This window comes from Strongylocentrotus purpuratus, unplaced genomic scaffold, assembly GCF_000002235.5.
Source record: "Strongylocentrotus purpuratus isolate Spur 01 unplaced genomic scaffold, Spur_5.0 spur5_scaffold_6, whole genome shotgun sequence".
Taxonomy (NCBI): Eukaryota; Metazoa; Echinodermata; class Echinoidea; order Camarodonta; family Strongylocentrotidae; genus Strongylocentrotus; species Strongylocentrotus purpuratus.
In genome coordinates this window covers 19,590,286-19,611,194 of record NW_022145612.1, presented here as the reverse complement: position 1 = coordinate 19,611,194, position 20,909 = coordinate 19,590,286, and the positions used below count along the sequence as shown (strand labels likewise).

The window sequence follows — 20,909 nt, the reverse complement described above, 5'->3', positions numbered from 1 at the left end:
ATAAGAAGGGGGGGGGGGGCTGGGTAGTAGTATCTTGGTTTGTAAATTTTCATTTTTCTTTGTATACTTATGTTCTTGTTTTTGTTTTTTATTTTTGTTTTTTTAATATTTCATATGTTATGATAATATGTGTTATCTTATAATTGTACATGTAATTTTTATATTGCGCACGGACCAACAGAAGAACAGCCTTTGGCTGAAGTTGGTGCCGTGCAAAAATAAAATAAACTGAACTGAACTGAACTGGGCCTACAGGTACGAAAACATAAAGTGAATGACTTGTGTGAAATCGCCTGCGTGTCCAATGGCCTACCGATCCGTTATGTTATCTTTAAATCAGGTGTGTTCCAAAACAAACCAAGAAATGTTAGTATGGGGAATTCCCCTTTTCAAAAAGAAGATCGATATCATTTTACAAAACACATATCAAAAACAAAAATAGCTGCAGGTCGGACAGTTAGATTGAGTTTTAAGATGAAATATCATCATAATCTGCAACCTTGGAAATACTGATCAAGAAATCAAAACTAGGCCTTCGCCTTCTCTTTCGTGAAAATGTGATTTTCCCTATAATGTTTTCAGGAACAGGCCTATAAAATGTCTTTATTTATATACTTAGATCTTGATGCATGATTTTCATTTCATGATACCCATGCCTCCTAAAAGCTATATAAAAATCGGGTATCATTTAGAAATGTAATAAATGTGAGTTATTAATTAGCTCGTATGAAGTGAAAACAGAATTTTTTTAAAGCGAAAACTTCCGTTCAGAGATTTTGCAGTGTAAAATGCGAGCGAAAAATCGCATTATGTTGCATAATAATTATGAAATATGGGTACGATGTCTAACATAGCAAGACAAAATGAAAATAAAATCATCAAATATATTTCTTGCTTTGTATTTTACTTCGTCTGGCTGGCTCTTCCTCTCTGTCTCCAAGTCTGTCTGCCTGCTTCGTTCTCTCTCTCTCTCTCTCTCTCTCTCTCTCTCTCCCTCCCTCTCTCTCTCTCTCTCTCCCCTTTCTGTCTGTTTCCCTCTCGTAGGTCCATCTCAATCTTAAGATCTGTGTCAAACCACATTGACCACTTTTTCCGTATCGCTGTACTTCCACGCCATACATCCCTTGCTCCCAATTCATGTCCCAGTAAAACAAGCGATGCTCCTAATAAGATCATGCCTCGTGTGTTCGTGGTACATCTATACACCAATCTACATATCACATAAGATTTCAGTTGTTTAGGGGGAAAAGGGAAAATAAATTCATCCAAACTCCCATCAAATTGAATACTTGCAGCCCTAGAGTTTATAGGTGAATAAGCATGGTAATGGATTCAAAGAAGTCTACCCAATTTCTGTTGACATACTTTAGAGCTACCATTCGCACATGACATTTAAAAGAATTGAAGAAAATAGGCCACTTCTTAGGTGAAGATTTACACAGACAACAAAAACAAATCCCTACTCATTACTTTTTTGCCAAGTTTATTCTGAATGTAATCCTCTCTGATTGTTTAAGATTTAACTAGAATTACTGTCTTATTGAAGGCAGCAAGGAGAAAGATATCATTTCCTCTATGATTTATCCAATGAATATAAATTGATTTGTTTAAGGTGGTGTCTCATCACTCTTAATCATTAAATTGAGAGGGGCGAATGAGGGAGGGCTACTGTGGAAGATTGATTGATAGAGAGAGAGAGAGAGAGAGAAGGGTGGAGAGAGAGAGAGAGAGAGTGGAGAGAGAGAGAGAGAGAGAGAGGGAGAGGGGGGGGGGGTAAGATAAAGAAAGATAGCGAGAGAAAGAGGTGAGAAAATGAAGACCGTTTTATTTCTTAGGGGTGTATGTTCTGTATGTTTCATATTATTAATTTTGTTGATTTGCAGAACTTCAACAGGCTTGCACTTCTGATCACAGTAAAAAATATTTTAAAAACAGCATTTATCGAATAAGTTATAATGTTGATGTTACTAGGTTAAATGCCATCATCCTTAATCTGCAAAAAGTAGGTCGCATCATGTGTTGTCTCCTTGTAGAGATAAACCAACAGATTTGTAAAAAAAATCATCAGCAAAAATAGCCAGGATCTTGTCCTTTAAATCACCTTTATTCCTCACAATATTATATCGAGTAATTTCAACATCCTTTAAAAGTAAAAAACTTTTGTGTGAATTTACTGTATGTTCAAATGCTTTTTTTTCGACCAGTGTCCTTTCTTGACATAAAATGTAAATAAACAAAAATATCAAGAGCAATTCAAAAGAATTTAAGAGAAAGGGGCAAGAAATAGAGGGGGAGAAAGGGGAGATAGAGAGGGGAGATGGAGAAAAATAGAGAGATAGATAAAGATGGAGAAATCATCAAACAGAAGAAATTGCATGCTTAAACACAAAATACATGTAGATACCCCACACAAATTTCACATTTTCAGAATTTTCTCCATTTAATATCTACTGTTTTCAACAGGAATGAATAATATGCATAATATACACTTGTAATATCATCATCTTTAAAATTATTCTTCAAAGCATTTTACATACTTTGAGGTCAGAAGTCTGAACAAAAATATGTAATATCTTCACATATCTCCCAAAACAACTACAGTGTAGCAACTCTTTTACAGTATACTTTATAAATTTAACGTTAACAAAATATCAAAATACAACAGTTAAAAAGAAGGAAATGAATTGCTAATGGGAGTTTTTGGATCAAGGACAAGTAGTCAAAATAGTACTACATGTATATACTGCTATTGGACAGGAAATAATATAAACATATATATAATTTTTTGTATTATTATTATATATATATATATATATATATATATATATATATATAAAGATTACTTCTAATATTGTCGATAAATCATTGCTTCTAGAAAATGTATGTGACTTTAAAGTGAATGTTAGCGAAAGCATGAAAATTAATGTTATGCTGGTGTTGTCCAAATCAACATGAAAATGAATAATCTTATTCAGTTTAATCACAGGGATAACAGTTGGATTTACCCATAGAGCCTGAAACAGAAATTTCTGTATTCCAACCCCCTAAAAAGATGACTCTTTTGAAATTTCACTTCTGCTATAGAATACTTGCATCAAAGGTACTCAAGTTCTGGTAATCTGAATAAATATTGAGAAAAAGTAGCTAAATATCATCTCTTTTATTTTATTTTTATTTTTAAATCACACAATACATGGATTTTTCAGATCGTAAAACTTGAAGGAAGTCACATAAACTGAAAAGCATGAGAAAAAGAATTAAAAAAAATCTATATATCTATGCACAAATGGAACATGATTTTCTGTTAGCTGATGTTAGTACTGATATTGGTGTAAGTAGAAGTATTTTATTGACTATCCACAAGAAGAACAAACAAGCTATTCTCAATGGCCTTCTTGCGGGCAGTAAACAATTTGTTTGAAATTTTTTTGTTTAAATCATTTATTAATTAATATATTGAGAGCACACATAGTATTTTTTATGTCCACTATAGATATTACTCTATAAATCAAGTGAAATAAAAGCTGTTGAATAACATGATTTTACATAAAGAAATATTTGTATCACTGTAAATAAATTATATACATATTGCTATATTGTACAAATAAAATGTCACTATTTTACATCATAACAAGAACTATATAGTTTTGTTGGACACACACACATATATATCACAAACTTTTAAAAAGTGTTGTATTCAAATTCAATTTACAAAACTAAATGGCTCACTCATACAATCACATTCCATAATCTTTTGATTGGTGGGATTTAAAGGGAAAGTCCTTCCTGGTATTAAGTTGGTTTTAGAAGCAGAAAAATTAGAGAAACAGATTTAGCAAAAATTTGAGCAAAATCAAATTAAATATAAGAAAATCATGAATTTGAATGTTGCAATGAAACAGACACAAATTGGAAACTCTGTGGCATATTTGTGCCGAGACCCCCCCCCCCCCCATATGCTCTGTCCTAAAAATCATAGTTTTGATTTTATCCAAAGAGATTTTTCAATCACAAATGTACCCTAGATTTAATCATTGTAAATATTTTTTCATACACCAACCCTGTATTAATTAATAAACTTTATAACATTAATATTTAAGAAAAAATATGAAATCTTCAGTTCACAGCAAATAGGAGAGGATCTCTTCAGATGTGTCACTGAGTTGCCAATCTGGGTTCCATTGATTACAACTTCAAAATCCATAACTTCTTTTTTTTCTTCTGATTTTTTTTTTATTTTTGATCAAGCTCAAACTTTCACTAATTTGTTTTTGTTAATTTCTGCTTTTATTAAAACAAGCAAATATCAGGGTGTAATTCCCCCTGTAACAGCAACTACTGATAATATCATAAAATAAATGTCTCTAAGAAAGCTTGTTATACGTCATAATTGGCTGCCAAAAGAATACGCAAATAACAATTTAAATATACAATATAATCAGTAAACTGAACGTTTCGTTATCAACTATACTTATCATATAAAGTGTATAAATATACATAATGAAAGCAAAATGAAGGAAAGCACACCACATATATACGTACACAATGCACATAAAATATAAAAACACATATCTATGAGGTCCTCACTCTTTCTTAGCTAATTACAATTACAGTTTTATTTTGTATTTAACATATTTAATAAATGAGCACAGGTTTTCAATGTATTTGCAGCTTACATTAAAAAGATCCTGGATATTTTGTGTTTACTTGAGACATTTATCACACTTATCTTCATCTACAAGTATCCATACTTTTGCACCATCAATCAATTACAATACAGAATTTAACCTTAAACATTCACTTTTCACAATATAAAAAATATCTACAGGTATATTTCTTTCATTACATATACATGTAACTCTTTTCATGTCTAGGAAAGATGTCCTGCTTTAATAAAGAAGACATAAAAGTGGAGTCAAATGTTACTACAAAGATTACCAATGTATCATTGTTCTTAGCAGTCAGGTGAAAAATATATAAATCACCATCACAAATATCATTTATCATTTGTTTATACAATGAATACCTTTAGGCTACTGTTTGGAGTCAGTGGATTGGTCATCATGGTCGATCATCATACACCCATGAAGCAATGATCTTGGAGCTTTCGACAATGGTCAGTTCAGCTTTGGTCACTGTTACATCATACATTGCAGTCCTTAGCAAGGACAGCTCGGACATCATCACAAGACTCATCACATCATACATCATAGATCGACAATGATGATCTTAAAGGAGGTGTAGCATGGCAAATACTGGTTAACGCCATTTTCTACTTCTTTTGGACAACTGATTGAAACGAATGGACTTGATTTTTACGGTCAGCGCGCTTAAGTGTTCAAATAGACTGAAGTTCTCCACACGCTTCAGTTTCGCGTATGTTGCACGCACGTTAATACTGGGGTCGCGTCGTCCGTAGTTGTCTTATACCCGAGTGGCCCCGAATCAGGCCACAGGAAAGATACGTGGTCTTGTCATGCTACACCCCCTTTAAAGAGTTTGGTTGATGGTCAATTTAGTAGTGATCCTTGTCCCTTTTCATATCAGACATCATAGTTCCTACGTCTTATCAATTATGATATGAAGACTTTAATGAGGAGTCAAGGTAGTGGTGATCATTATCCTCGTCATACCTTACATCCTAGCTATGATCATCTGCAGAATTACGTTTGCAGGTTTATAGTTCAGTAGAATCACTACCCTCATCACACCATACATCGTAGATCCTAGCTAGGATCATCTGCAGAATCACGTTTGCAGGTTTATAGTTCAGTTGAATCACTACCCTCATCACACCATACATCGTAGATCCTAGCTAGGATCATCTGCAGAATCACGTTTGCAGGTTTATAGTTCAGTTGAATCACTACCCTCATCACACCATACATCATAGATCCCAGCTAGGATCATCTGCAGAATTACGTTTGCAGGTTAATAGTTCAGTAGAATCACTACCTTCGTCACATCATACATTGTAGATACCTGTGATGACGATCTAAAGACATTAGCTGATAATCGATGTGATAATTGCTGTCACAATATCACACAATGAAGATCCTTGTAGCAATGATCCTACACTATAAGACTTCTGTTGTAATCAGTTCAGTGGCGATCATTTTCATATCAATCATCAACATTCCTAGCTAGTTATCTGAAGACTTTCGACTGCTGGATAGTTCGGTGGAATCATCGTCCTAATCACATCATACATCGTAGATCCTGGCTATGATCATCTTTAGACTACGGTTGGGAGTCAGGTTGATGGAAGAAAGAGGAGCATTCGTCATTGGGCTTGTGTTGCGGCCTGCTCTCAACCAGTTCTCTATGGCTGACCGCTCGTACGTGTATCCATCTAAATAGAAAGGAATTGAGACAAGAGTTGAAACATTAGGAAAAGCTAATGACTACTGAAAGAAACCTGAAGGTATAAATAGTTTAAAGGAAGTTAGATCCTACAAGATATTTCTTTAAAAGATATTGCATTAATACAATTAGAGAAACATTTTTTCTCTACTATTTTAAAGCCACTTTAGGAAGAGTGTATATTCAGTCAATAGGCATTGATACTGATTTTTAACTGTATGTACATGTATATACCAATATCAAAGGGACCAATTTCATATAAACCCTCACATGTTTCCTCTAATAGTCCAATCACACTTCTTTGGACAGGATGAAATTTTGTAAAGAACACAACATTTTTAATAATTTGTTAATCTTTGTTCTTAACAAATTTGAGGGGTGAATCGAGAGGGGGAGTGGAGTACAGGGTTTGGAGGAAGAAAAAGAGGTGAGGATTAGGGGACATTGTGTAAACTGTTTTGCATTTCACTCGCAAAGTAAAAATGGTGATTCCTTCCCACCCCCGACCCCCTTCCCAACCCCCACAATGTCAGTGCCCCCTAAATTGCTTGCCCCGCACTACGCCACTGTCTCTGAGAATATGAGGGAAGACCATGTACCTGCTGCTATGACTGGTTCCTTCATGATCTCTCTACTGATAGGACACAGGTATTCATCAGGTATCTGATCATCTAGAAAACACAAAGGAGAAAATGAGAACAGGTTGAAGATGAAGGTGGGTTCCTGTATTGAGATAAACACTGTGACAAAATTTGGTGAATACAGGAATAGAAAACAGCGACAAGTAAAAGATGTTTGGAGCATCAAGAACCAAAGAGCTAATAGCGGAGCCCACCAGCCCTTTCCATGGCTCTTCTTCCTTTGAAAGATATTACATAGTACCACGTTCACAAGCATGCATCCCTTATATATATATATATATATATATATAGGTGAGAGCTGCACGTATCTGCATTTTTCATGTAGATGAAAACTACGATTTTCAAATTCACAATATATGAAATCTTTTGAATTTTAAAATGAAATGGAACATTTCTTGGTGTGAAAATATCAGATACAAAATTACAATTTGGGAGGTTCAAACCACCTATTGCAATGATGGTAAGATTACCTGGTACAGGTCCCTGAGAGCCAGAGAAAAAGCCCTTCTCACGGACAGCCTGGATACCTCTCAAGATCTTCTGACGATGACCAAGGGCCTCTGTATAATTGTATAATTGAAGCAAATAACTAATCTTAGAATAATGACAGATTTTTTTGGTTTTGGGCAACAAACAAATTATAATCAAGATAATTTAAATCACCATGACAACAGGTTTCCACCCAGGCCATCAGCAGTGGAAAATTTCAAAACCAGAGAGCGTGCCATTGTCATCCAGACCAGATGTACCTCATTATAAACTGTAAATGATTACCTAAGTCTTCAAAATTGAGATATGTCCCTAGAGCTACAACATATCAAATTAAAGGAAAATTATAATTTTTACGCATTAAAAATAAAATAAACAAATATGTAAATATTTTCAAATAATTGTAGTCCAACATTCACAATCGAAACAGGAAACAGTCGTCAGGATTCTCCATTGACCTCAACACAGTCTTCAGGATTTTCCATTGACCTCACGACCCCAAAACTAATCAGTTCATTGGCTCAGCAAGATACGTACATGTCCTGAGTTTGATGGTAATCTGTCCATGGGTTCTAATGATAATGTGATCACAAGCTATTTTTGCATACATAATGAGACCTGCGAACCTTTGACCTCGTGACCCCAAAATCTAATTAGTTCATTGGCTCGGCAAGATACATACATGACCTAAGTTTGGCAGGAATCCATCAATCAGTTCTTGAGATAACTTGATCACGAGAACGGGACATACAGACAGAAAACCCGAAAACATAATGCCCCCGGCTATTTCGTAACGGTTGCATAAAAATCATAGCAGGAACTTCAAGGACAATGCTAAGACAGATGACAACATTTAATCACAATGAAGTACACTGTAACCCTTAGGGATACAACAGGAAATCTAAAGTTTATAGGTCATAGGATTGGTCACCTAGTTCAAGACAAGATAAAATTTTCATCCAACAAGACATTTGAGAACAAGTGGGGCAGATCTTAAGAATCTTTTGATCGGATGGACATGTTGTCAGGTTTTTCATTCCCCAAGAGCAAACACATGATATATCTGTTTGTTATTTATATTTTTTTCCATTGGGTGTGTTGGCTAAATTACACAGCTCACCCTGATGTATAAGTAAGTTTGGAGACAAGAGAGAAAGAGAAGAGAGAGAGAGACAGAGAGACAGACAGAGACAGACAGGCAGAGACAGAGAGAGACAGAGGGGGAGAGAGAGAGAGATAGAGAAAGAGAGAGACAGACAGACAGAGAGAGAGAGAGAGAGAGAGGGGGGGGGGTGGAATGTAGTCGCAGCAGCAGCCAGCATGCAATGTTATTTTTGCAAGCCTGTGACTGTACATAAATAAGGAAGGTTTTAATTTGTAATGACTTGATCTATATTATTAGTCATGTTATCGATCATATATCCAAATTTAGTTGTGTTAATATTCATAGAAAGCCTTCAACTTTATCAACTTTACAAGTAAGTCTATCCAAACAAAATTGGAGAAAAAAAAGAGTAAAAATACAATGCATTCAATAACGTTGAAGCTTTAATGATTAACATGTACTTACTGACATTGAGGTCTTTTGACAGGACCTCGGTAGTGAGGTTCTGTAGCTCCTGACCATCGATGTGATTCTCCCTGAAGGTCTCACAGTGCTGCTCCAGATTAATGCTTTGTAACCACTCACACACGGCATCTACCGTCCAATCAGAGATGACGTTATGTGCTAGGGAAGGTCCGGTTTCTGTGGTAGAGCTTTGCTGGTTGGCTGGGCTGATGGCTGGAACAGTGCCTGATGAATCTATTGGTAGTATAAGGGGTGAAAGATAGGGTTCAAAGGTCGGATACATCCTAACCACATTCATCATCGAGGAAATCGTTGAGAACTGGTTATGCCAGTAACTGTGAAAGATAGTTATCTTGAATGGTTGATTATATTGTATTTATAAGGAGCAATTGTGTATTGTGAGGTATAGGAATCATCAAAATTATAACGATTCTTGCTGGAAATCACAAACGATGAAGAGCGCTTGACCCAAATTTTGGGTACATGGGACTACACAAAACTGTTGCATCAGAATTTGGTCTGATTTGGTGTATTCTCTGATGTATCTCGTCATATTTGAAATATGATAAGCATTTCAAGAGCGATCCTTTTCATGGGAAAGTGCTACTATGATATTCTTCCATGTGAGAATATAAATATTGAGAAAACTCACAAATTACCTCAATTTTACCTCAATCAAAACTCGACCTTCTCTTTGAATTATTTAATGAACTAATCCCTTATCAGATATGATATTCACATTTTGATATTAAACCATTATCATAAAAATCATTCCATGCATGCTTGGACAAATGAAAAAAAAATTATGCTTATAGACCTGTTGAATAGAGTCTAAGTTTGATTTTGTTTTAACATGCATTTTCTTTATACCCCAGTCTGTGATGTCTCCGGGACAGCAGCAATGTGTCAAGGATTTAAATCTTTCATTCTCAGTACACCACACTTTCTGAAAGAATTACCATTTCATAAATAATAGAAAGAATCGTATGAAACACTCCATGTTAAGATTCTCTAATAACACTGTCTTAAACATGCAATCATGAATACTATAAATTATATAAAACTAAACCAAACATAAATGCATTACATGAATGAAAGAGTGTAAAATGCAGCCAGTGACATTCTGAGAAGCGAAGTTAACCAACTGTAATGTGAATTTAAAAGGGGTAAAAGCTTCACCCTTTTCAGGACTTGGTGGGTGGGGGGGGGGGGGGGAATGAAGGATGGTATGATTAATAATGATAATAATAATAAAGTACCCAATTAAACAATACTTTATAGATGTAAAATGAAAGTAATGAATTGCAATTGGTGCATTTGCAAAAATAATACATATTCATTTTTTTGTTCAACCTTTTTAGTTTTAATTAAGTAGTTCTATCATTTAGCCATTAAATCCATTTGTATCGTCAAATTTTTTAAAATAGTTTTCTTGCTTGGAAAGTGTAAATCCCTCTTAATATAATAATAATAAAGTACCCAATTAAACAATACTTTATAGATGTAAAATGAAAGTAATGAATTGCAATTGGTGCATTTGCAAAAATAATACATATTCATTTTTTTGTTCAACCTTTTTAGTTTCAATTAAGTAGTTCTATCATTTAGCCATTAAATCCATTTGTATCGTCAAATTTTTTAAAATAATTTTCTTGCTTGGAAAGTGTAAATCCCTCTTAATATAATAATAATAAAGTACCCAATTAAACAATACTTTATAGATGTAAAATGAAAGTAATGAATTGCAATTGGTGCATTTGCAAAAATAATACATATTCATTTTTTTGTTCAACCTTTTTAGCTTTAATTAAGTAGTTCTATCATTTAGCCATTAAATCCATTTGTATCGTCAAATTTTTTTAAATAGTTTTCTTGCTTGGAAAGTGTAAATCCCTCTGACAAAACCATAACCATACATTTATTGTCGTAGAATCTTGTGATACATACCTGCAGGTTGCAGAGGTTGGTTGAAACCTAATTTCCATACATGGACCTTGTTGTGGGAGCCTGTTGTCAGGAACATGTTGTCATGAGAGAATGCTACAGTCGTCACGTACCTATACAAAAACATGGTAGATAAATACAGTGAAACCTGTACATGAAGACCCTTCAAAGCAGGTGGTCTTTATGTATAGGTGTGCGGATAAGCCTGAATTCAATGACCGGAGTAATAATATATCTGTAAAGCGCCAAGACACATCGTTGGATGTATTAAGCGCTATATAAAAGCCGAATATTATTATCATTATTATTATTATTACAGGTTACAGGGTACAGGTTTTTAATGAGAAACGTTGCTCAAAGGAAACTAACAACGTGGTCTTATAGCCTAATGGTTGCCAAAGTAGGTTGAACTGATATAACATTGCAGAATAAGGAAACCATGATAAATGTAAAATACAAAGAAGAGATTATATTATATCCTAAATATTTCAGGATCTCAGAGGTATGAGTGTTGTGATTCATTTTGTTCAGCATATGACCAAAAATTATAACTTCAATGATAAGTTAATAGAGCATTCTCATTACCTTGTATGACCTTCCAGAGTATAAAGCATTTCTCCAAGAATCTGTAGGGGGAAAATGCAATACAATAGCTTTCAACAACAACAACAACAACAAACTCTCAAAAACATGCATGGAAATTCTATGACACACACTGCACCCAATCAAAGATACAAGTAGAGGTATCCATGACACTACAGATTGCTGTGTGCCTTAAAATCAAATGAAAGTGTATTTTTTAAAATCAAACCCCAAAACTGTGCTAAAATTATTACTATTCTATAGTATCAAACAATATAGAGTAACAATTTTTCCACTCAAGATAAATATTCATGATATGGAAGGTACATTCTTATAAGCAGTAACTGAAAATCATTTAAAAATCATTAGAAAAAAATTAGCAATTTGTTTTCCTTTTACAAGCTAACTTGTATTTGTCACAAGAAACAATCATAAATTAACCTAAACTAATATCCTCAAATTGATGTCTTTGATAACATAAAAAGGGCAACAGTAATATGCCATATTTTTATCAAAAAATATATCATACACTTCAGAAAGATAAAAATATATCAACATTATCTTATTAATTAAAATAATCTAAACAGGCGACCTTATCTTGGCAGTTACATCACATGATGTGAAAGAAACATAATGGATTATATACTCACTGGATTCCAAAGAATAGCAAGCTTGTCAACTGCACTGTAATAACAAAACGATAAAGGATACAAAGTACGAGTATGAATATCTTAATATACTCCTTCAACTACATACAAGCTATCATAAGAAAATTTCTGGAAATAGGTTTAAAAAACTGTAAGTATTCATGTTTCTTAAATTAACTAAATATTAATTATATTACATGTAAAGTATCTATTTTGTATATACCTTTTTTTTTCATATAAGTGCATTGTATTATGAAATATGTTGTTTTGAGAAAAAAAAATGTGATGTTATGTTTAATTTGATTGTAAATTTGATTGTAACTTGTCATATAATTCAGCTAAGGCTGCGATATGATAATAAAACAAACTGAACTGGAAAAAAAAGAGAAAAATTCTGGTGTGAAGAAAAAGATAAAGGTGAATATAATAAAATACAAAATAAGATAAAATGAAATGAAACAAATATGTAGAAATGAAAGAATACAGTTTGGCCCTCGCTATAACATAGAAAAAGGACTGGAAGCAGTACGAATAAAGTAAATCTTCAAACTGTATCTCCTTGATTGGGATACCTACCCTGATGCCAGGAGACGACCGTCAGCAGAGAAAGCTAGAGCTTGAACAGTAGCTGAATGTCCTTTCAGATCACACCGGAGTCTAGTAGAACACCCTGCATTGATAAGAATGAAGATGATGCTCTTTAAAAATCCAGCTGGTACTAAAATGTTCACCCTTATCCACTGTTTTTAGGCAAAGACCTAACTCATGATTCATGATTCTTTGATTTATTGCATAAAGTGTGCTTTAAAGACAAATATGTATGTTTTGCAATAAAATGCATTTTTAACAATTCTAAATCTCTATTTTAACAAATTAAAACAAGATCTACAGCGGCAATTTTTACCATACTACTGTTAAACACAAGATATTATACAAATGATGCATGCGCCTGAGTTCATTATACAATCTATCCACACTCGAGTTGAGGCTGTGTGTATCGCATGAAACCTAATGGCTTTGTGCGATAGATACACACACCCTCAACGAGGGCGGATAGATCTTATAATGAACGAATGAAAACATGCATCAATTGTTTTATACTACAAAATTCCTAGATCTGTGTTATTTTATGTAAAAAGAATTCATTCAAGATTGTTTCGTGACAGTATGGCTGACAAATAAACTTGTAGTCGCTTTTTCATGAAAAAACATGGGATAGTCTCAGTAAATGAATCACACGTGACCACGCATGACCACCCATTTGATTAGGATCTAGGAGTGAGTTGTATAATAAAGTATGTCTGTTGCATAGTTAGTGAGATTAACAAAAATAGATCAACATGAGGGGGGCAAATCCTAAGCAATCGTTTTATCTGTTTTACCTGGTACAGTGTCTAAGTCCCAGAGTCTAACTATGTTGTCGCCACATGTCGCTAACATGAAGAATGTCCTTTGGCCAAGGGATTCCCGGACTGCAGCATCTGTTTGAAAGACAGAAGATAATTTCATGTTCTGGAGGGAAAATGACAACCCACATTGGAAACGTTTCGACTCCAGTAAACTTGAGAAAATGTTTTAACTCAGGTAAACTACCAAGGACCATAAAGGTACTATCCCATTGTTTACAGATATGTTTATCCCCTATCCTTATTTGGCAGATGATTTTATGTTCTTACAAAGTAGTATAAGAATATAAGGGCATGGAAGATGAAAACAGGCAAATTCTTTGATGCAAAAAATGATGACAAAAATCATTCCATTTTGTAATTTACTTTATAAGTCATTACTTTGGCAGTGGTTTTATTCATGCAAATTTTGCATAATTTTGTAGAAATGCAAATTTTAAAACAGACAAAAATGAGCTGGCAATGCATACCCCGGTACATGTATGTGAATGTATAGATAGTCATCTATGTTTATTTAGAAGGAATAAAAACACTCACAAAAGAATGTCTGTGTCACTGTCATAGGTGAAAATATTAAGACACAAATATTTTGGCTCACAAGTATCTATGATATATAACTTTAACATTATTAGCGTCATCTATGATCTAGTATTAACTGTGTTCTTACTTGCAGAGCCAAACGTCGGTGAGATACAGAGTCCAGTGAGGGCTAGATCATGACAGTCTGGATCGTAGAAGAGACATCTGCTTTGACCATTGAGGGCGTCCCATACCCTCAGGTCACCGGTGGTTGACCCCGACACCACATGAGTGCCATCGGGTGTGAAGGCACAGGCTGTGACGACACCGATGTGACCTTCAAGCTTTCTGTAGAATAAACATGAAAGAGGGTATGTAGAGGGTCAGAAGGGTGTTAAGTCTGTGTAGAGCGATAGGAGTTAAAAGCCCTTCTGGATCTCAACAGAGGATATATCAAGTGACAAGAAAAGCAGTATGAAGAACTCAAAAATGTAACATTACTTTCAAAGATGAGTTATAAAAGCAACGGTTTCGTCCACAAACTCATGACATGGTTAATGGTTAAACGTGTTAACCGGTAATGACTGAAATTCTCATATTCCTTTATGTATAAAATATAGGCTTAACACAACAATCATCTGCTTCCTGGAGCAATTTGTTAACCATATCTTTTGCCAAGAATGACATTTACATTGACAATCAACACTTGACTTTTATCTAGTACATGCATGTACAGTAGGTACTTAAAGATAGGACCCTTTAGAAAAGTTGATCTTAATATTCATGATTAAATGGAAGAAAAAAAAGGGGTGTGAGGGTAGGACTAAAAAACTTTTTTTTTTAATGTTTGTAAATGCAAGCACTCTTGGGAAGTTATAACATGTACTAAATATGTGGATAAACAGATTAAAAGAAAATTAAATCATTTATTTTAACCCTGTTAATTCGAAAGTATTACTGGGTCACATTTCAAACCTCTCTTGACTTTACCTGATACATGTTTTCTTGTTGAGGTCCCACATCCAGAGTTCATTGTCCGCTCCTCCACTCAACAAATACTGAGAGTCTGGTGAGAAGACACACACCCGTATAATGGGCTTGTGGGTGTGTTCAAACACGGCTACAGTCTCTCCATTGCTCGTATCCCACACTATGATCTTCCCATCCGTTGAACACGTCGCTAATCTCGTTCCGAACGCACTGAGAGCACACCAGTGGACGTAGTATGAATGGCCTAGGAGCGGGGAAAAGGGGAGTTCTTCAAATGAAGTTGCGTCCCAGAGGCGAACAGTTTTATCTCCAGAGCATGTTGCTAGAAGGTTGCCAGAAAATGTGCAGCAGTTGACATCCTTGGAATGGGTATTTAAAATGTGTATTTGGCTTGCCATAATGTCTGAAAGAAGAAGAAAATGGGGAACCCTGTAAAACAACATTGAAATTACCTCCTAGTCCTACTACTAGACCTCTAGTCAAACATTTTTATCATGCATATTCAAATATAAAAACTATATCAATGCAAATCAGGGAACTGACTTGACAGTACTGTGTATAATTAGAAAGAAAGAAGAGTCCAATAACATGGGACTACCAAACTTTGATTGAAGCCAAGCCAGTGTGCAAGGTTTGGGAAGGGGGATTACAGACGCATTTTAGTTTTAGTTTTATGTTAACACGTCACTCTTATCGCAGGGGTATGGGTGACAATGAAGGCAAGGGGATATCACTATATCACTATCATATTTCATAAAGTCACCTAGCCAAGTCTACTATTAAGTAGTGTAATAATGTATGCATGCGCCATGCCGTGTTTAATCAGGCGCGGATCCAGAATTTTCCAATAGGGGGGGGCCGGAAATTTGAAAATTGCGCAGACCGTTTTTCAACTCAACATACCAATACTGACGAGGTCATATTAGAAGCACCATACCGGTAATTTTTTTGACATTTTCATCGGGGGGGGGGGGCTGAAGCCTCTTGCCCGAAAAAGTAATTTTCTGGTTTCACAATTCGGCTAGTGAGCGAAGCGAGCGAGCAAAAATTTGAGGATAATATGTATTTTGTGAAAGTGTTATTTATCACCAAAATATACGAGAAAAGATATAACAAATTCATATTCGGGCAGCTCGCTGTTCCCCTCCCCCCCCCCATTACGCGTGAAGCGCAGAAGCTTTAATGTTTCATGAAATTATTAGAGAAAGAAGAGGATTCGTGGAAGTTTTGACGTTTCATTAAATCATTAGAGAATGAGTACCGTTCTTGACTCTTAATCCTTGTCTGAATTCAGTTTTTCCCCTCCCGCGCGAAGCGCTGAAGCATTGACCTTTCATAGTTTAATGAAATTATTAGAGAAAGAAGATAATTCGTTGTTCCATTCTCGATCCTCAATCCTTCTCTGAATTCAGATTCCCCCCTCCAGCGCAAAGCGCAGAAGCTTAACGTTTCATTAAATTATTAGAGAAAGAAGACGATTCGTTGTACCGTTCACGATTCTTAATCATTGTCTGAATTCAGTTTCCATGCCCCCTCCCGCGCGAAGCGAGGAAGCTTTGACGTTTCATTAAATCATTAGAGAAAGAGTACCGTTCTCGACTCTTTATCCTTGTCTGAATTGAATCCCCCCCCTCTCCCGCGCGAAGTGCGGAAGCTTTGACGTTTCATTAAATTATTAGAGAAAGAAGACGATTCGTTGTACCGTTCTCGATTCTTAATCATTGTCTGAATTCAGTTTCCATACCCCCTCCCGAGCGAAGCGCGGAAGCTTTGACGTTTCATCAAATCATTAGAGAAAGAGTACCGTTCTCGACTCTTAATCCTTGTCTGAATTGAGTTCCCCCTCTCTCGCGCGAAGTGCGGAAGCTTTGACGTTTCATCAAATTATTAGAGAAAGAAGACGATTTGTTGTTCCGTTCTCAGTTCTTAATCATTGTCTGAATTCAGTTTCCCCCCTCCGCGCGAAGCGCAGAAGCTTAACGTTTCATTAAATTATTAGAGAAAGAAGACGATTCGTTGTACCGTTCTCGATTCTTAATCATTGTCTGAATTCAGTTTCCATACCCCCTCCCGCGCGAAGCGAGGAAGCTTTGACATTTCATTAAATCATTAGAGACAGAGTACCGTTCTCGACTCTTAATCCTTGTCTGAATTGAGTCCCCCCCCCCCCTTTCCCTCTCCCGCGCGAAGCGCGGAAGCTTTGACGTTTCATTAAATTATTAGAGAAAGAAGACGATTCGTTGTTCCGTTCTCGGTTCTTAATCATTGTCTGAATTCAGTTTCCCCCCCTCCGCGCGAAGCGCAGAAGCTTAACGTTTCATTAAATTATTAGAGAAAGAAGACGATTCGTTGTACCGTTCTCGATTCTTAATCATTGTCTGAATTCAGTTTCTATACCCCCTCCCGCGCGAAGCACGGAAGCTTTGACGTTTCATTGAATCATTAGAGAAAGACGATGATTCGTTGTTCCATTCTCGACTCTAAATCCTTGTCTGAATTCAGTTTTCCTCCTCCCGCGCGTAGCGTGTAAGCTTCTGACGCTTCATTAAATTATGAGAGAAAGAAGATGATTCGTTGTCCCATTCTCGATTCTTAATCCTTGTTTGAATTCATTTTCCCCCTTCCGCGCGAGGCGCAGAAGCTTTGACCTTTCATAGTTTAATGAAATTATTAGAGAAAGAATATAATTTGTTGTTCTATTCCCGACTCTTAATCCTTCTTTGAATTCAGTTTCCCCCTCCAGCGCAAAGCGCAGAAGCTTAACGTTTCATTAAGTTAATAGAGAAAGAAGATGATTTGTTGTACCGTTTTAGACTTGTCAAAAATGTTTCTTTGTCTGCTCCTTTTTTCGTCCTATGTCCCCTTACTGCCCCTACCGCCCCTAGCTACGCATGCTTTAAAGGGAAAATGAAACAATCATGATTGTGATAGCATACAATTAGGTCAGTAGAAATGAAAGGGGAAAAAAATCTTTTTATATACCAACCATGAAATAATCGCGACCGGGAGCGTCATAATCTTAGTTTTGTGTTATCGGGCGAGGGCCGGGGCGTAGCGACCAAGCGAGATTTTGCAATGTAGAATGCTGAAATTATGCATTCTAGAAAATCCTTTAGTCCAATATGTACGTTCTTTCCGCTACATGTATATTTCTTTCTAGCTTTATATCTAAATTTCCGGGGGGACGTGTCCCTCTATCGGGCCCAGGATCGCCGCCGCTGTCCATTATCACTACCAACATGAGTTCAAATATAAGCACAAGCGAGTTGGTATGAGCTGAATCCAAATGAAGGGCAAAATAAGAGTTGTGAAGCGGCCCTACCGTTAATTTAAAATTTGGCTGCTTAGTATATAGCTTCTATTTGAAAGACATCCAAAATATTGTGCCCTTTTTAATTTTTTTCAAAAAGCAGGGGCTGTTTGTAATGTTTAACTTTGAATCCGTGGCTCGAGATTTTATGCGGCCGGCCCGGCCCCCTCTATTCAATATCGTTTCCCAAGCCTTCTGGAATGACCCCAAATCTCCCGATTACAGTTTTTCCCTTATTCGTCGTTACTGTCACTTAGCGCCATTTCCTTGTCTTTCCCCCTTTCTCACCCGACTTTTCTGTTCCCCTCCCCCCCCCCCCCACCCACTCAGTGTTATCTAGGGTACGCGCATGTATGTTCCCTCTCTTAGTTTGAAAGCACCCCTTTATATTCGGTGTGTAAAGTCAGTGCGGGCCGGATTTGTGTGTATTACGGGCCGGACTCCGTTGCGTGAAAAGTAACCCTTTATCAGAAATTTTGGAAACACAAAATCGGTCCCTCCGACCCCGAAGTGGGAGTGAGGTGGGGGGGGGGGGGGGGTTCTTCTCCTTTTTTTTCTTTCTCTCTCTCTCTCTCTCTCTCTTCTTTCTTTTCTCTTCTTTTCTTTTCTCTTCCTCTTTCTTTTCTCTTCTCCTTTTTTTCTTCTCTTCTCCTTTCTTTTTTTTTCTCTTTTTTTTTTGCGCCGCCAATAGGGGGGGCCGCGGCCGTTTCGGCCCCCCCCCCCTGGATCCGCCACTGGTTTAATGATGATATGGACTGGTGAACTTCTTTTTTTTAGCATTGTCCCATATATTGATATCAATGTAAGTTTCATTTGGAAAATTCCATCCTATTTTTATTAGAGAGTTTAATGTTCTTTTAGTCTTTTTTTCTTCAATTGAAGGTCTACTCGAAGAAGAATATGACTTACACTTACGAAAATAACACTATTGTAATAACAATAAAGAGTTAACTTACATTTTTTTAAATATTAGCTTGTCACTCGCTCTTCGATCTTCTTTGCACAGTTTCGTGATCCACCAGTGCAGTGCCGATCTCTACAACATTAGATGACGTCATTTCCTGGTCGGGCGTACGCGTAATGTTTACTTTTACAAGTGACCACAGCACAGTGACTCACACAGAACTGGACAACTTTAGGTGTTTACCTGTTCTGTGGTCAAGTGTAGGGAATAATATAGAGATATTAAAGAACCGGCCAGATTCTAGACCACAGAACTGGAAAATATTTATTTTCCAGTTATGTGGTCCAGTTTAGGGAATATAGAGATAATGAAGAAGCGGCCAGCTCCAGATTCTGGACTAGGTAGTGGTCAATATGATGATTGATTGATCGATTGGTTGATCTTTAAATTCGCCAAGCTTTCAACATACAACAATATACAAGAATAGCAGATCAACATTAAGTCAGCTCGAACAGGATATCCCACGAAAGCTCGAGAGCCTATTCCAATGGGGTCCCCGACATACATGTACAAAATGAATAGGCATATCGGTAAGTTAAAATACCAATATTTACAGACAGATAAGAAAAAATACTTATTAAAGATAATAATGATAAGATAAAAATAACAACATTAAACTGATGATAGCAATGATAATAAGTCAAGAAGAAAAAGAAGAAGGAGAAGAAGAAAAAGAGGAGGAGGAGGAGGGGATCGAGGAGGAGGAGGAAGAAGAGGAAAATAATGATGATGTTGAATTTCTATAACGTATAAAAACATAGGCATATACAAAATTAGAAAGTATGAACCGGCATAAGAACAAAACAAAAAAAAAAATCAAAAAAAAAAATCTGTTTTCAATCATATAACATGTCATTCGCTTCTTTCCTCTGAATCTCAAGTGTTAGATATTCCTTTAATTTTCTCTTAAAATGAGCAAAGTTTTATATTTCCTTTATATCATTAAGAAGGGAATTCCAATGTTTATGGCAATGTAATAAATCGAATTTCCAATACTACCGTACTCTTTCTGGTAAGTTAAGGTTGAATCGGCTATTTCTTGTATTATAATCTAGTTATGCACGTACGTGATGCAATACGAGTTGTTTTGATCTTAATTTGGTTGACTTCAACATGAGTTCTTAGACCAGAACAGTAATGAATCTCACCATTTTGTTCTGTATAATGTTCAACTTCTTTTGATCTGACTTGTTAATACCATGTAGGGTTAGCATGAGGTGGTGGGAGAGGACGGGGGGGGGGGGGGGGGCTGCTTCCTCGATTGGCCTCTATCAAAATTATCTTCTTATATCAACTTTTCTCTCCCGCCAGCCCTGTTTATTCCCAGTTCAGTTGCTACTTTCCTATTCTCTTTTCATCATTCCCTCCTTAATTCATCTCGAATCGGCTTCTACAGATTCTACAGTGTGTATTAACAGGAAGTAGACCTAATCGAAATTAAGTGGGTTACTATTTCAATGCTATTTTACTTTGACAACTTGCAT

At 36.0% G+C, this 20,909-nt stretch overlaps 1 protein-coding gene across 2 annotated transcripts in view; it reads right to left on the bottom strand.

Moving 5' to 3' along the window:
- Positions 1-3,146: 3,146 nt before the first annotated feature.
- LOC100893535 (WD repeat, SAM and U-box domain-containing protein 1) overlaps positions 3,147-20,909 on the bottom strand; it is a 22,627-nt gene continuing 4,864 nt past the window's right edge. The window contains exons 1-12 of one of the 2 annotated variants that reach the window (XM_031000119.1): positions 19,418-19,540; positions 15,152-15,554; positions 14,310-14,509; positions 13,619-13,717; positions 12,813-12,906; positions 12,240-12,273; positions 11,593-11,633; positions 11,011-11,120; positions 9,064-9,297; positions 7,475-7,564; positions 6,963-7,034; positions 3,147-6,352 (exon numbers count right to left, since the gene is read on the bottom strand). In XM_031000119.1, coding sequence (XP_030855979.1) covers positions 6,204-6,352; positions 6,963-7,034; positions 7,475-7,564; positions 9,064-9,297; positions 11,011-11,120; positions 11,593-11,633; positions 12,240-12,273; positions 12,813-12,906; positions 13,619-13,717; positions 14,310-14,509; positions 15,152-15,549 — 1,521 coding nt within the window. In that variant the 5' untranslated portion in view covers positions 15,550-15,554; positions 19,418-19,540 and the 3' untranslated portion in view covers positions 3,147-6,203. Of the gene's footprint in view, positions 6,353-6,962; positions 7,035-7,474; positions 7,565-9,063; positions 9,298-11,010; positions 11,121-11,592; positions 11,634-12,239; positions 12,274-12,812; positions 12,907-13,618; positions 13,718-14,309; positions 14,510-15,151; positions 15,555-19,417; positions 19,541-20,909 lie in introns of those variants that run through there. The other variant, XM_031000120.1, reaches the window with a different exon arrangement.